The following is a 15386-nucleotide window of genomic DNA, read 5'->3' on the forward strand; positions in this document are numbered from 1 at the left end:
CCGATATTTTCGAATTACTGATGTCATTTTCGTTTCTGGAGTTATCTTTTTTATTTCGTTTCCGAGGAAAAAATATGAAAATAGAAATGGTTTTAGTGTTTATTGACCATTTCCGATCGTTTCACCTCTAAGGACATGTTCGGTTATACCAATCCAGAAGGGGATTTGAGGGGATTAAATCCTCTCCTAGTAAAAAATGACTAGGAGGGGATTTAAACCTCTTCAATCTCCTTCTGGATTAGGGTAACCGAACAAGCCCTAAGGGCATGTTCGGTTACACCAATCCAGAAGGGGATTGGAGGGGATTAAATCCTCTCATAGTCAAAAATAACTAGGAGGGGAATTAAACCCCTCCAATCCTCTTCTAGATTAATGTAACCGAATCAGCCCTAATAGGGTATGTTGTTGTAATCTATCCCCATGTGCGGGCTGGATCAATTTAGATCGTATTTTGAACTCCTTCAATCAGCTATGTCCAATAAATCGTGCATAGGGTCTTCAAAAACACTGTTGAGCAGCTGGAGATAGCATCACACACTGACACACCTCGCCCCCACCGCGACAGTGATTCGGAGCGCGAGGCCCGTTCGCAGGTCACTTCTCAATTCTCAACCTTTTCTTCTGCCGGCGTGCGCTCTCTCTCTCCTCCTCGTGCGGCAGCTGGGTGAGGTTTCCAGGTCTTGGTCTTGTCATTCGCCAGCGACGAGACTCACCAGGTATGCCCACCCTTTCTCTTCCGTTCCTGTTGTGTGAAATCGAGCACACGAACCCTAACTTAAGCTATTTGGCCATTTTATTCAGATCTGACCAATTTACAAGTGTATATATGCCTACGAACTTCGTTTTTTTTTTGCAAAATAGTATTACTGGGTCCGTCCCTGTTCGCTAGGGCTGAGGTCCCTTCGTTGGGCTTTGGTAGATCTAGATTATATGCTTCCGAGCGTCTGTGGTACCTCTTATGCTGCTGATCTCTGGCGACCGGGCAGTGACGGAGATGATGAAGAACATATGCTTCCTTTGCTGTATTTCCGTGTTGCCCATCATTCTTTGTGTACAACCAGAGCTGTTCTCTGATTAATAGTATATGTCAAGCTAGCCCCTGGTTTCAACTTTTTTGAACTGTGAAATGTTGAAACGTCATGATACTTTTATGATTTTGCATCAGGTAGTAGTCATTGGTTTAGGAAAGTAGTAACTGAGTACTAGATGGTGTTGCATTAGTTTGGGCTGTGTCTCGCTGCTTCGCTAAGAAGCTGCTTATGAATCTGAACATAAAATGAGCGAGTCTAGTTTGATTTCAGTGCACATTGGATGGAAATGCATGTGTAGGTTCAAAATCATCTGGTATAGCCTTGGATGACAACATCACATGTGTTCCTTATGATTTTCATAACTCATAACTGAATCAGCTATTTTACCAAGGTTTTCCTGAGAATTCCTATATATGGGTTACATGTGAGGCTTATATAAGCATAAAATGAGCTGTAGCCTTTCAGAAAACTGGTTTCAACATCAGATAGGTAGTGCAATTGCCTGGATTATCTTTGCAATGCTTGATTCAGTTACACCGGCCTCTAGAGGCTAGTATTGTCTCCCTGTTTGTATTTTCCTTTTTCTTCTATTAATGAATGACACACAAACCCTTTGCGGATTCAAAAAAAATCAACCAGCTCCCCTGGTGGAAAATCTCTTAACATTTTCCTTATCCCGTGGTGATGCAGGTTTGCATTGATCAGTATGGTGACTGAAAATGCAGATGAAGAACGTGACACTGGTCCAGAAAATAAGTTAAGACACAATTTTCGATTGGGAGATATAACATGGGTTAAGTACAATGGCTCTTCATGGTGGCCATCCCAGGTATGACTTATGACACTGCACCTTGTTAGCATACCTCTTACTGCAGAAAGTGTGTTTGTTTCGCGTAACTGGATAGCACTTTAGATTGCTAATGACTAATGTCCTTGTTGCTTATGGCATATCAGAACTAAACACTGGACAGATTCCTTTTTTAGATAGGAAGCATGGTTTTTATGTTGTTGCCTAGGTGTCCAGGTGCTGAAAAAAACCTGGGTGTCCTCTTTGCCATGGCCTAAAATCAGCAAAATGAGAGCAGCGGAGAGAGAAGAGAGGAAGAACAGGCAAGGCTAAGCACCCATCTCTGCTCCCATCCCTATTGGCTCTGGTTCTTGTGGGCACCACAGCTTTCTTTATCAGCCACCTTCTGCAACATTGGAGATCTGTGAGGGGCTCTTGAAGGGGCAGCAGCAGCAGATCTCACACAGGGGATCTACAGGGGGGGGGGGGGAGCAGCAGTGAGGAAGGGGAGGGGAGATCTGGAAGGGGCGGCAGCAGCAGTGGACACATAGAACGGGATTGGGAAGCAGAAGATGCATCGGGGGAGGACCAGTGGCAGCGCTAGACGCTTCACAATACAATAGTTGGGAGGACCTCAAGTAGGTAATGCAACATGTCAGGAAGGCTTTAGGGCACCCACAACAGTAAGAGCTAGTTACTAGCTCTAAGGCTATCTCCAGTAGCTTACTTATTCACATCTCTTATTTCAAATTCTACTCTATAAACAATACATTCTACATTGCAAAACAGTGTTTTGCACGGATATATGGACGATCTGCTGGCCATAGCCTAAGGCAACCTCTCCAATAGTGTTAACTTTTGCCAATGGCTCATAGTATGATTAGGCCCACATGACAACCTCACATGATCTTGAAATGTGTGTATAAGACTAGCTCGAAAGAACCTCTGGGTTAAGCGTGCTTGGCCTAGAGCAATCTTGGAATAGGTGACTGACCGAGAAGTTTTCCCGGGTGGCACAAGTGAGGACAAAGTGCGCACAAAAAACTCGTGTTGGTCTGTGGGGATGGTCTATGATCCTAGAGGGCTGCTAGAAGTAAGTACCGGTGGTCCAGAAGTGGTCGGAGTGTTACAAATGGCATCAGGATCGACCCTCGCAGTTTCATGGGCGTGTGTGTGCTAGGGGTTCGGGTAAATGGCGCATGCCGCGTGTGGGCCCAAAGTGGTCACATGACATGGCATATGACAACACTAGGCATACAAACGTGGCCAAGAGGGGAGGTTTCTGGCTTGGGGTTGACTGACGAGGACATCGGTCTTCTAAGGGGGTGGATTGTGATATCCTGGCCCAGGTGGATTGTGTGATATCCTGGCCTATGGTTTAATAGGATTGATAGAATACTCATACCAACAAGTTGCATCTTCTTTTTCGGAAGCATGTCTCGAAAGAACCTTTAGGTTAAGCATGCTGAGCCTAGAGCAATTTTGAGATGGGTGACCGATCAGGAAATCTTCTCGGGTGCGCATGAGTGAGGACAAAGTGCGGATGAAAGACTCGTGTTGGTTTGTGAAGATGGTCTATTATCTTAGAGAGTTGCCCGGAGTAAGTACGCCGGTCCGAAAGTGGACGGGGTTTTACAACGTGATAGCAATGAGAAGAGAGGAAGAGGAAGATCAAAGTTGATATGGAAAGAGGCAATAAAAGGAGACTTGAAAGAATGTGATATACCTAAAGATTTAGCCTTGAATATGAGTGCATAGAAAACAACTATCCATGTGCCTGAAGTCCTAAACCTTGACTTATGAGTTCTATTGAGTTTTTAACTCAGCCTACCACAACTTGCTTGGGACAAAGGCTTTGTTGTTGTTATTGTTGATTGAAATGAACAACATTTATAGTTCATTTGTCATCACCTTATCATATGTACGATCTGAAGTCAAGACAATAGTTTTTTAGACTGAATTTTACCCTCAGGCCCTGAACCTTTATAGTTTATCTGCCATTACCTTAGCATACTTATGATCTCATTTAAGTCTATGAACTCTCAAAAAATGCATATTTGGGACCTTAAACATGTCCTGGGTTTTCAGCTAGGCCCAACTGGTCCACATCAGCCCAACTGCCTATCTGGCTTGCTACTGTCACTTCCATGTGGGTTGATGACCAGGTTTAGTTTAGTTTCTTTAAAATTTCTGAAATAAGTTTCCAGTTGAAGGAATAATCCAGATAACTGTTAATAGCATATGTAAAAACATTCAAGCACCTCTAGAAAATTCAGGAAAAAATTCTGGAGATATATTATGATGCAAGGAAGTCCAATAAAATATCTGAAATCCTGAGGAACAAGTTTTAGAAGCTTCAAGTAAACAAACAATAAAACAAAACAGAGTTGAAAGGGCCAAAATTAGCAAATTAATTATAATAAGTAAAAGGTTTAGAAATACTGTACTTATACTTTAGTAGGTACTTTTAATGTTTTTGCCTATGTGGCTTGTTGTTTGTGTGTATTCGGGTGGTTGGGAGGGGGTTAAAATGAATTGATTGTTGATGGAAGTACTACATGGCTTCAAGGTCCTAGCTTATATAGTAACAGTGCATTGCAAGTCCGAAAACTCCTCACTGAGCAATGCAAGTGTCACCAAAGCATGACATCCAGAATATGCATCTTGAGTTTGTGGACCTTGATTGGAACTCAGGACAAATTTGGGGACTCTTTTTTTACTATTGTCTTTACTGTTACTTGTTCTGGGCTCTAACTTCCCTGTATCTAATTACACCCAATTTCTCTTTCTGAACTCAAGGTCATTGATGAATCATGTGTTGGTAGCAAGCCTAAGAAGAAAGACAAGTATGATTGCCTAGTTCGGCTCTATGGAACATGTCAATAGTAAGGGATCCTAAGGCACATTAGAGTTTTCTTTTTATTTTCGTAATGATATTCTTTGTGGCATTTTTAAAATTCTTTCTGTTGTTTTACTTTCAGTTTATATGTAGACCCTTGGAAGTCTAACTCAGAATTTGAAATGGTATGCATAAGCTTCTGTCTCATATGGGCAGTGATATGGATCTTGCTCTATAGTCGTGATAATTAGGATTTGCCATATAAATTCATGTATGCAGATGCTGAAGCAAGAAAACAAGAGCGCAATGGAAGCATTCCGTGAGGTGCTTGAGAAGGTAGAGCAGTCACACACACAGTTTACAGTAGATATGTTATGAGTAAGTTCAGATTTTTTGATAGATTTGTTTAATCTCATGACACAGGAGCTCTCTGGCGTTAACTTGCGCAGTGATTATGAGGATGGTTATGAAGAGGAAGATGTCAACTCAAAAGGTGAACATTTTCTTCTTTGCTGTGCAATCTAATGCATACTGTCAAGGACACCAAATCCCCGACTGGCCGGACCCCGGCTACGTAACTCGTAGCCGCTGCCCGTCACGCCGACGAGGTTATACCCCTCAACCGTCGGTTGTAGAGAAGAGAGGGAGATTAGGACTGACTTATTTCTTATTCCAAATGATCTCACGTACATGCTTATATAGCCACAGAGGGGGCAGTTGTCCTCCATTGTAGGCTAACCTTAATAAGGAAATAACTAACAAGGAAACAACTAGTAAGGAAATAACTAACAAGGTAACAACTCACAAGGAAATAACTAACAAGGAAACGACTAATAAGGAAATAACTAACACAGGAAACAACTAATTAGGTGGCTAACTTTCCTTCTAGCCACTTGCCTTCCCTTCCTGTGTCCTGGCTGCGCGCTCTGCTCCCCTGCGCACATCACGCGCGCGCCTGGTGTATGTGCGGCCGCACATCACATCTCTCCCGCCGTCGAAGACCAGCTCGTCCTCGAGCTGGAAATCAGGGAAGCGAGCACGAAAGTCGTCGTAATCCTCCCAGCTTGCTGACGCAGCTGGCTCACCTTGCCACTGGACCAATAGCTGGCGAATCCCACGAGCCAGGCGCCCGACTGTGACCGCCGTTGGCACGGGCACCACAGCGCCGTTGTGCGTGGGGGGTAATGCCGGGGGTGTTGCCGGTGGTGTGCCGACGAACTTCTTGAGCACTCCAACATGGAACACATCATGGAGGCGGGCCCCTGGCGGAAGCTTGAGCCGGACAGCCACGGCGTTGATGATCTCCAGGACGCGATACGGTCCAACGAACCGAGGCTTGAGCTTGCCGGTGGAGGTCCGTGGTAGTGATGCTGCCGGGCGCTGCCGGAGTCGTAGTAGTGCCCAGTCCCCAACTTGGTACTCCACCGGACGATGGTGCTAATCATAGACACGCTTTTGGACCGCCTGGGCCTGTTCGAGGCGGTAGCGGACGTCGGCGAGAAAAGCCGTGCGGTCCTCCATCTCCTGTGCCACAGCTGCCACACGCGTCTCACCAGGCTCATAAGAGCGGATGGAGGGCGGGTCGCGGCCATAGACCACACGGAACGGCGTCTCCCGGAGCGACGATTGGAAAGCCGTGTTGTAGGTGTATTCGGCCCACGGAAGCCAGCGAAGCCACTGCCGAGGACGATCGCCTGTGAAACAACGGAGGTACATGACGATTACCCTGTTGGCGGCCTCCGTCTGTCCATCCGTTTGCGGGTGAAAAGCCGACGACATGAAGAGCTTGGTGCCAGTGAGCCGCATGAGCTCGGTCTAGAATGTCGACGTGAACACCGGGTCGCGGTCCGAGACGATGGATTGCGGCACACCATGAAGGCGGACGATGTCGCTGAAGAACGCTTGGGCGACGGACTCGACGGTGTAGGGGTGTGCCAACGGGATGAAGTGGCAGTACTTGCTGAAGCGGTCGACGACGGAGAGGATTACTGTCTTGCCCTGCGCCCGGGGCAGTGCTTCAATGAAATCGATGCCGATGTCGGCCCACACGCTGGATGGAATGGGCAGCGGCTGGAGCAGCCCGGTCGGCCTCAGGTGGTCAGTCTTGTACCTCTGACATGTGGCGCACGCCTTCACAAAGTCCTGCACCACACGACGCATGTTGGGGAAATGAAAATCACGCCGCAGGCGGTGCAGCGTGCGATGAACGCCTTCATGGCCGTCGTCGTGGACCGCGGCCAGGATTTCCTGAAGTAGTGGCGATGCTGGCAGGATGTAGAGGCGCCCCTCCAGGGCGACCATGCCGTCAGTGATGGTCCACGGCGCCGTGCGGGTCCCCGCCTGGAGCTCATCGTGGACGGCTACCAGCGCCGGATCGGTGGCCTGGGCATGGCAGAGGCGCTCGATGAAGTCGAACCGGGGCGCAGAGATGGCCAGCAGCTCTCCTTCCTCGTCGCGGCGGGATAGGGCGTCGGCGACAATATTCGTGGCCCCGGAGTGGTACTCCACTGTGAAATCGAAGCCCAAGAGCTTGCCGACCCAGTGGTGCTGCGGAATCGTGGCGAGGCGCTGGTCGAGGAGGTATTTCAAGCTGTAGTGGTCCGTCTTGACGAGGAAGCGACGCCCCCACAGGTATGGCCTCCAATGCCGAACTGCCTGGACCATGCCAATGAGCTCTCGCTCGTAGGCGGCCAGCGCGCGGTGGCGCGACGCTACTGGCCGGCTGAAGTATGCCACCGGGTGGCCCTCCTGGATCAGGACCGCCCCAAAGCCGATGGTTGACGCGTCGCATTCGACGACAAACAACTTGGCGAAGTCGGGCATGGCGAGGACTGGTGCCGATGTGACCGCCGCTTTGAGCGCGGAGAACGCCGTGGCCGCTGTGTCATCCCATGTGAAACCTTCCTTGAGCAACGCCGTCAGGGGCGCGACCACCGTGCCATAGTTATGTACGAACTTGCGGTAGTACCCCGCGAGACCGAGGAAGCCACGGGCGGATCGCGGCGTCGGCCAATCATGGATGGCTTGCACCTTGACGGGATCCATGGCGACGCCCGCCGCAGAGATAACGTGGCCGAGGTAGGCGACGGCGGAGACCCCGAAGGAGCATTTGGTGCGCTTGACGAAGAGCTGGTGACAGCGCAGTTCTTCCAGGACAGCACGCAGGTGCCTGAGGTGATCTGCCCAAGTCCTGCTGTAGATCAAAATATCGTCAAAAAATACGAGGACGAAGCGACAGAGGAACGGCCTCAGGACGTCGTTCATGAGGGCTTGGAATGTGGCCGGCGCGTTGCAGAGTCCGAACGCCATGACCAGGAACTCATATAGGCCGTCATGCGTGCGGAATGTCGTCTTGTGGATGTCCTCGGGTCGCATGCGGACCTGGTGGTATCCCGACCGTAGGTCGAGCTTGGAGAAGAATTTGGCGCAGTTGAGCTCATCCAATAGCTCGTCCACCACCGGGATCGGGAAGGCGTCCTTGACCGTCATGGCGTTCAGGGCCCGGTAGTCGACGCAGAAGCGCCAGGATCCATCGACCTTCTTGACAAGGAGGACCGGCGACGAAAACGGGGAGTCGCTGCGTCGGACGATCCCTTGTTCCATCATGGCTGCACACTGCCGCTCCAACTCATCTTTGTTGGCAGCTGGGTACCGATAGGGGCGCACGGCGACCGGCTGTGCATCGGGCTTCAGCAGGATGCATTGATCATGTGCGCGCTTGGGGGACAGTCCCGTTGGAGTGGCGAAGACCCTTGCAAACGCTCCGAGGAGAGCATCCAAGAGTGATTCTTCAGCGGACAAGGCGCACACCGCCGGGCCCGACGTCGTGGATAGGCCCGCCCATGAGATGGTGCGGCCCCCACGCTGGAAGGACATGCGCCGGTTGGCCAGGTCCTAGACAATGGGCCCCAACGCGCCGAGCCATTTGGTGCCGAGGACGATGTCGTACCCGGTCAAGGGCATGACGAACAGCTCTGCCGGGAACGCAGCACCGACGATGAGTAGTGGGGCTTTGCGAATGACGTCGGCGCAGGTGATCTTCTCACCATTGGCCACCATGGCCGTTAGGCGGGGACGTTGTTGGAGCGGAAGACCCGATCGCCGAGCGGCCTCTTCGGAGATGAAATTGTGGGTGCTGCCGGAGTCGAGGAGGGCTACGAGCTGGGCGGCCCCTAGTGTGACCGCGAGCTGCGTGGTGTCCGTCATGGACACACTAGCCACCGCCTGCAGCGAGAAGCAGGGGCGTCCCTGTCCCCGTCGTCGGTGATGGGTTCGGTGTCATCAATCTCAACCCCGTCCACGAAGAAAATCCGCTTGCAAAACCTGTTATGGCCACGAGAATACTTTTCGTCACAGTTAAAACAAAGGCCAAGGCGACGTCGTTCCGCCTGCTCCACCGTAGAGAGGCGCCGCTGGTTGCCCTCGCGTCGTCCCTGGTCGTTACCCGCCGGCGGGTTTGGAAGAGCCAGCTGCTGGGGTGGCGCGGCCAGGGCGGGTCGAGGCGGCGGTGGCGGAAGTAGACCGCGCGCTCCCTGTCGTACCGGCGGTCGCTCGAGCTCCATGAGCTCCACTTGCCGCGCCAGGCTCATCGCAGCGGCGAGCGTAGTCGGATTATGGATGCGCACCGCATGACTGAGAGGCGGGAGGAGGCCTCCGGTGAAGAGTTGTACTCGTTGAGCTTCGTCCAGCCGACCAGCACGGGGCAGGAGCGTCTGGAAATGATTTGAGTACTCCTCCACAGATCCGGTGCGCCGGCACTCCGAAAGTTCGAACAGCGGCGCGGAACGGAGTGGAGGTCCGAACCTCTCATTCAGGAAGTCTTTGAATCGACCCCATGACGGGGCACCATCATCTTCTTCAAGCTGGCTGTACCACAGCTGCGCGACGTCGTCCAGATGGTATGATGCCATCCGAACACGTTCCTCCCCCAAGGTGCGGTGATGCCGGAAGTATGACTCACATTTGTTGATGAACAACATCGGATCGACGGAGCCGTCGAAGCGGGGGAAGTCCCACTTGCGGTGTTGGATGTACGGATCGTGGTCGCGCTGCCCCTCGGGTCGCCGACCATGGCCCCCGTTGTCTGAGGCCGACGCGGACTTGTCCTTCATGGCTGCCATGTCGGACTGCAGCGTGTTGACGTCTGTGCGGAGTGCCCGCAACTCAGCGAGGACGTCGGCAATGGTGGGCTCGGCCATGGTTGTGGTGGAGGCTGGGGAAGGTGGTGGCGTTGGCGGCTGCTGGGCGTGGTTGGAGCGGGTGGGCGAGGATCGACGAGACCGTGATACCAGATTGTCAAGGACACCAAATCCCCGACTGGCCGGACCCCGGCTACATAACTCGTAGCCGCTGCCCGTCACGCCGGCGAGGTTATACCCCTCGGCCGTCGGTTGTAGAGAAGAGAGGGAGATTAGGACTGACTTATTTCTTATTCCAAATGATCTCACATACATGCTTATATAGCCACAGAGGGGGCAGCTGTCCTCCATTGTAGGCTAACCTTAATAAGGAAATAACTAACAAGGAAACAACTAGTAAGGAAATAACTAACAAGGTAACAACTCACAAGGAAATAACTAACAAGGAAACGACTAATAAGGAAATAACTAACACAGGAAACAACTAATTAGGTGGCTAACTTTCCTTCTAGCCACTTGCCTTCCCTTCCTGTGTCCTGGCTGCGCACTCTGCTCCCCTGCGCACATCACGCGCGCGCCTGGTGTATGTGCGGCCGCACATCACACATACACGTTCTGTATACTCAACATGGTTTTCCTTGTGGTTGATCATTTGATTGTTCACCGCTCTCTTTTCTACTATGATTCTTGTGACAAGGATATTTTCAGTTTTTATTGAGATTAGTCATTTTTGGGAACAGATTCTATATGGCATAGTGTTTATGTGAGTAAAATCCATCTTATGGTTGCTTAAACATTGTATGTTTATTTTTATAAACAATGGTTTCATTAAATATCAGATATGCAACATGTAACTTTATTCACCTCTAGCTGAGTTGGTTAGATGGCTTGAATGGCACTTTTTAGGTCCTGGTTTTGACTCCCTGTGGGAGCGAATTTGAGGTTGGGGTTTAAAAAATCCCCTCATCTATCCCATGCCAAAGCACAAGCCTATGGCCCGGCTTCGGTCGTGGTCGTTTCATGGAATGTCTTACCGTGCAGGTTGAGTTTTTTCTTTAAAAAAAGAACTATATTCACTTAAGCTTTTGGTTTCGTGAAATATGTTCAATTTTGAACTTGTTTCCAATGAAGCAAATTAGTTTATTTTACTTCAGTTCCTATGCATCTGAACTTTCTAAATTCAAATTTCAGGCGGTGACAACAAAGGGACCTCAAAGAAGACCTCTTCTAGAAAAGCCAGAAAACAAGAAGGTCTGAAGCAACAATATAATGGAGAGGAAGACCAAAATGGTGGGAGCAATGCAACTACTGGAGGTGCTCGGAAAAAAAAGGGTGGGCATGTAAGACAATCAAGTGCTACTCATGATGCCATTGATAAAAATTATAGTGGCAGTTCAGCTGAAGGTTTAAGGAACAAGAGACAGAAGTCTGCTGCTCAAAGCGCTTCGGTAGGCAGAAGGGAAGGGTTGAGGCAACGATCTGATGCCAAGCAACATCCAGATGCAGCCGAGGGCAGTACAGAACCACTCGCTGATGTACCTGGAAGCGATGGTGCAGCTCAAGGTTCAATGCAACATGGAACTTCGGCTCCTCATACCGAAATAAAAGCGATGGTCAGGAACATACTGTTCAAGGACATCGTTGACAAGGAGCACGATGCTGAGATGGCTTATGTGGAAGAAGTGATCAATGGCATCTGTAACGCTACTGACAGCATGGTCGGCGGCGGCGGCGGTGATGCTTCCGCGAAAGGTGGACGAGGCTCCAAGCAGAGCGGCAGCGGAGTGGAGGGTGAGTCTAGCAATGCCACAGAAAGGCGAAGAGATGAAGCAACTGAGAATGCCCTCGCCGTGAAAGGGAATACCCCTGTAAGTTGATCCCATTTGCCCACACCCGCACTTCCCAACTGCTTTTATGACCTCCCAAATTTTTACTTGCTAGTTTGACGAAATTTCCTCAGAGCAGGGGAACAATGGCGATGACGCCGGGGCAGCTTAGCGCACGCCAAAATAGGCAGAACAGGATCATGCAAACCCTAGCTCTGATCCCTCCATCAGGATCTCCGTTTGGCAGGAATGAAGAGGTTGCAGCCAGCCGTCAAAAACTCTAATTCACTTATGAGCGCCCTAAGAAACAGTCCGTGAGCCCCCCTAGCGTTTTGCAGTCCTGTCCTCTGCGCACCATGCCTAGTATCGCTGCTGCCATTCAGCTTGCTTTTGGGAGACGCCTATATATTGCGCCTGATCTGCTGAATTACGTAGCAGTTGCTATTAATCTATCCAGAAGACTTGGACTGAGTTTGATTGCTATGTAACCACGCGGTTGGTTCTGTACTTCTACGCAACTGTGCGACATTGGCCAATGTGGTGCCGTTGAACCTTATGTATTATTGTGCACCCCCATCACCATGTTATTACTAGCCCCCTTCGGCATTTCAGTTCAGCATTCAGCAGTTTTGCATGTTCAAGCAACGGGTATCGCTGCAAATGGGCAGCCTCCTGAACTGATGGATCAAATCTTGCTTGACCTCTCGCCTGGAGATCCTTCAGTGACGGTGAGGCTGCCGTCCAGAGGAGCAACACCATACGCGTCGAAGAGAGCCTGTCGGGGCGACACGATCACAAGGTGTCACGTAATTCCTAGCACGCCACTGAATGGCAGTGTCAAGTCTGTGGATGGAGCAAAGCTCACGAAGCATGAATCGTGACATGTCCCTGACGCTCGCTTCCAGCTTTCTTTCTTTTTCCGCTTCCCTTCTGCGCTGCAACCAAAGGGAAATACGAGTACTGGCTGTTGCGACGCGAGGGGACACGCGGTAAAGCTGCACAGTGAATTTGTCCCTCCCCCTCGTCTCGTTTCATCGGTCGCCATGAAAAGGGCGCCGTATGGTTACAGCGTTTGTTTTTTTACTGTATCTGGTGAAAAGTGTTTTTGGCAGAAACAATTCAGTATCCAGCAACATCGGCAAAGCCTTCTCCTGCTCTCCTGTCCGGCAGCTCCCACTACGTCCTTCGTTGTTTGGTCTCCAGAATCAAGATTAAGGGTCTAGGGAGTTTGTTAGGTGGGCTATTCACAACGGAGATTTCGTACCACTCTTTCTAATTAAGGCCGGGGAAAAAAATTCTCAAGGCAATCCAAGGGTTTGAGAATTTTTTAAACTATATAAGACATGTATTCTATCCCTAGCTTATTAGGCATGGAACAAATCCATAAAGATACTGCACAAGTTTATATTAGAATCTATGAATCAAAAAAAATTAGCTTTGAGAGATACATGCATTAAATGATGAATTTAATTCAACCATGAGATTGAGTTTGGGGTATAGATTCACTCAGTCCAAACCCAGATTAAATCCATGGTGGAATTTCATCCATTGTAACCGAACAAGGCCTAAAGTGTCATAAAACTTAAAATAAAACAATGTCTCTCAATGCAAAAATTTACTTCACTATTTCATAGACTAACATACAATTAAATGATGTAACTCAATGACTAATAGAATTTAGTAAAATATATAAAGATGAAATAAATCACGTATCACATGGTTTCTAAGATATTGGAAACGAGTTAACATAGTTTTATCCCCATGAAACTAGTTTTATCCTATGAAACTCAATTCTCTTAAATGCTATCTTAAATGCTATGACATGTCATCCAATAATTTGATGTGGCATATTATTAAACGTGTATGGAACCACCATAAAAGTACTATTAAGAATATCCTAAGGAACACTTTTTAGGTCCGAGTTTGACCACGTTATAGCGAATTTTAGGCCCCCACACCAAAGCACGAATCGTCTATCCACATCAAAGTACACACCACGATCATTCTCACATGTTTTTTTTTCTCTCTCGGTCTGCATGAGGTTTATTGGGGTCATTTATCTTAGATTAACTAGATCATTAAGTGATATCTTTCTATAGGGATCATTTATATTTAATTGGTGTCTTAGATTACCTAGACCATCAGGAGCAGAGCAAGTATAATAAGCTGACGTAAACGAGCTGAAAAATATGTCATGTCAAATTTATGATGAGGTGGAAGAAAGAGAAGTAAAGAGAGAAAAATGGACTACTCACTAGTAGCTAGTTGAGAGTGGGTTGCACACAGACTCTAAGACTATTTGTGAGAGAAGAAGGTAGACCAAGTATTAAATGTATAGCTTGTATGATTAGAGAATTGTTAGGGCCAGGGACGGAGGCAGCGGTGGGGCGGGCGAGGCTCGAGCCTCTCCTACCGCTGCCGAGTCTATGGAGCCTCACTATAGCCCCTCCTAAGATTTTTAGCTTACATATACAATGTAAGAGAGATTTCTATACTATACTAATTTAGTTTAGTCCCTTCTAAAAAATTTTCTGGCTCCGTCCCTGATTAGGGCAGCTGCAATGATGCACAACCACCTCTCTATAAGGAATCCATGTCGTTATCTATCCTATGTGGCAACAAATTAAATGAAGAAAGAAAGTGCTGTTATATATGAACCTAGAGTAAACCTATATGCAGAAACAGAGTGGGTGCAGAGAGTGTATTATAGAAGGTGTGCTATGTACACTATTGTGCTATAAACCTAGAGTAAACCTATATCCATATGAATTGGGAGGGATATATTGAGGGTGTTTAAATCTCAAATAAGTCAAAATTCTTCAATTTTTTTTCTAATCTCATCCAATCCATATGGGATGAGAATAACCAAAGAGGGCATAAAGCGATCTATATGCTCAAGCAGCTAACAATTGGTTAAATTGGGCTAGAATGGTAGATAGCGGCTAAATTATACTTGGAGCAAATAGCTAGATCTACTAATTATTAGCCATGAGTGTTACTAACAAATGTGTTAATAGTTCATTTACATATTTAAATCAGCTATTCAATCATCTATCAGTAGGCGGATCTGAACAATCATGATGTACTATAAATTTATCTCTTAAATTTGATGAAATAGCTTAATTTCTCGAAATAGTAAATCATTCCACTTGGTATAGCACTCCTACTTCGTATGAAATGGTTCGATTCTCTGGGGGCGGTGATTTTCCAAGTCGGCAAGCAGCATTTTGCCCGCCGACGCTTTTCGCTGACCAGCCGACAAGTTACGTTCCAAGGGGGGACGTGGAAAAGCAGCCCCGGTCCAGCAGGAATTCTGATCCGTCCCTCCCAGTCCCAAAGGCTGCCGCGCCCTGACGCAAAGCGTCGCGGCGATCAGCCACAGGCGCCGTGTCGCTCCCATGTCCCCGCGACACGGCTTCCCTGTCTCGCCTTCGCCTCCTTGCTCTGCGCCTGCTGCCCGCCCCCGAAAACTTCGGCTCTGCGGCCGACGAGGAAAAAGGCGTCGAAACCCTTCCCCTCCCCCTCCGCGCGCCAGGCGCCAAAACAGCCGTCGTCGCGGGGGCGCCGCGCTGACGCCACCCAGCCCACCCCGAACAAAAAGGAAGCGCACCGCGTGTCGGCGCGCGGCCCGAGCGCTGCGCAGTCACTGCGCCAGCCCAGCATGTCGTGGTCGCCCGCCCCCCTGGGGTTTCCCGCCATCGATAGGTGTCCTTTTTGAAAACCCCTGCCCGCGACGCTTCCGCTTCCAGACGACGATCGCCTAGC

The 15386-nt window shown here is 49.0% G+C and overlaps 1 protein-coding gene across 3 annotated transcripts; it reads left to right on the plus strand.

The window, feature by feature from the left end:
• Positions 1–359: 359 nt before the first annotated feature.
• LOC103164616 (PWWP domain protein) lies at positions 360–12237 on the plus strand. 3 transcript variants are annotated; one of them, XM_008666314.3, is made up of 8 exons: positions 360–716; positions 1722–1860; positions 4618–4703; positions 4800–4842; positions 4937–4993; positions 5081–5150; positions 10987–11663; positions 11761–12237. In XM_008666314.3, the coding sequence occupies exons 2-8, from the start codon at positions 1738–1740 to the stop codon at positions 11791–11793; spliced, it is 1089 nt and encodes a 362-aa protein (XP_008664536.1). In that variant the 5' UTR covers positions 360–716; positions 1722–1737; the 3' UTR covers positions 11794–12237. The 3 variants fall into 3 exon arrangements, with proteins under 3 accessions (XP_008664536.1, XP_008664535.1, XP_008664534.1); XM_008666313.3 differs by having other exon boundaries at positions 447–716; positions 11737–12237; XM_008666312.4 differs by having other exon boundaries at positions 447–716; positions 11756–12237.
• Positions 12238–15386: the final 3149 nt, after the last annotated feature.

Source organism: Zea mays, chromosome 1, assembly GCF_902167145.1.
Source record: "Zea mays cultivar B73 chromosome 1, Zm-B73-REFERENCE-NAM-5.0, whole genome shotgun sequence".
Lineage (NCBI taxonomy): Eukaryota > Viridiplantae > Streptophyta > Magnoliopsida > Poales > Poaceae > Zea > Zea mays.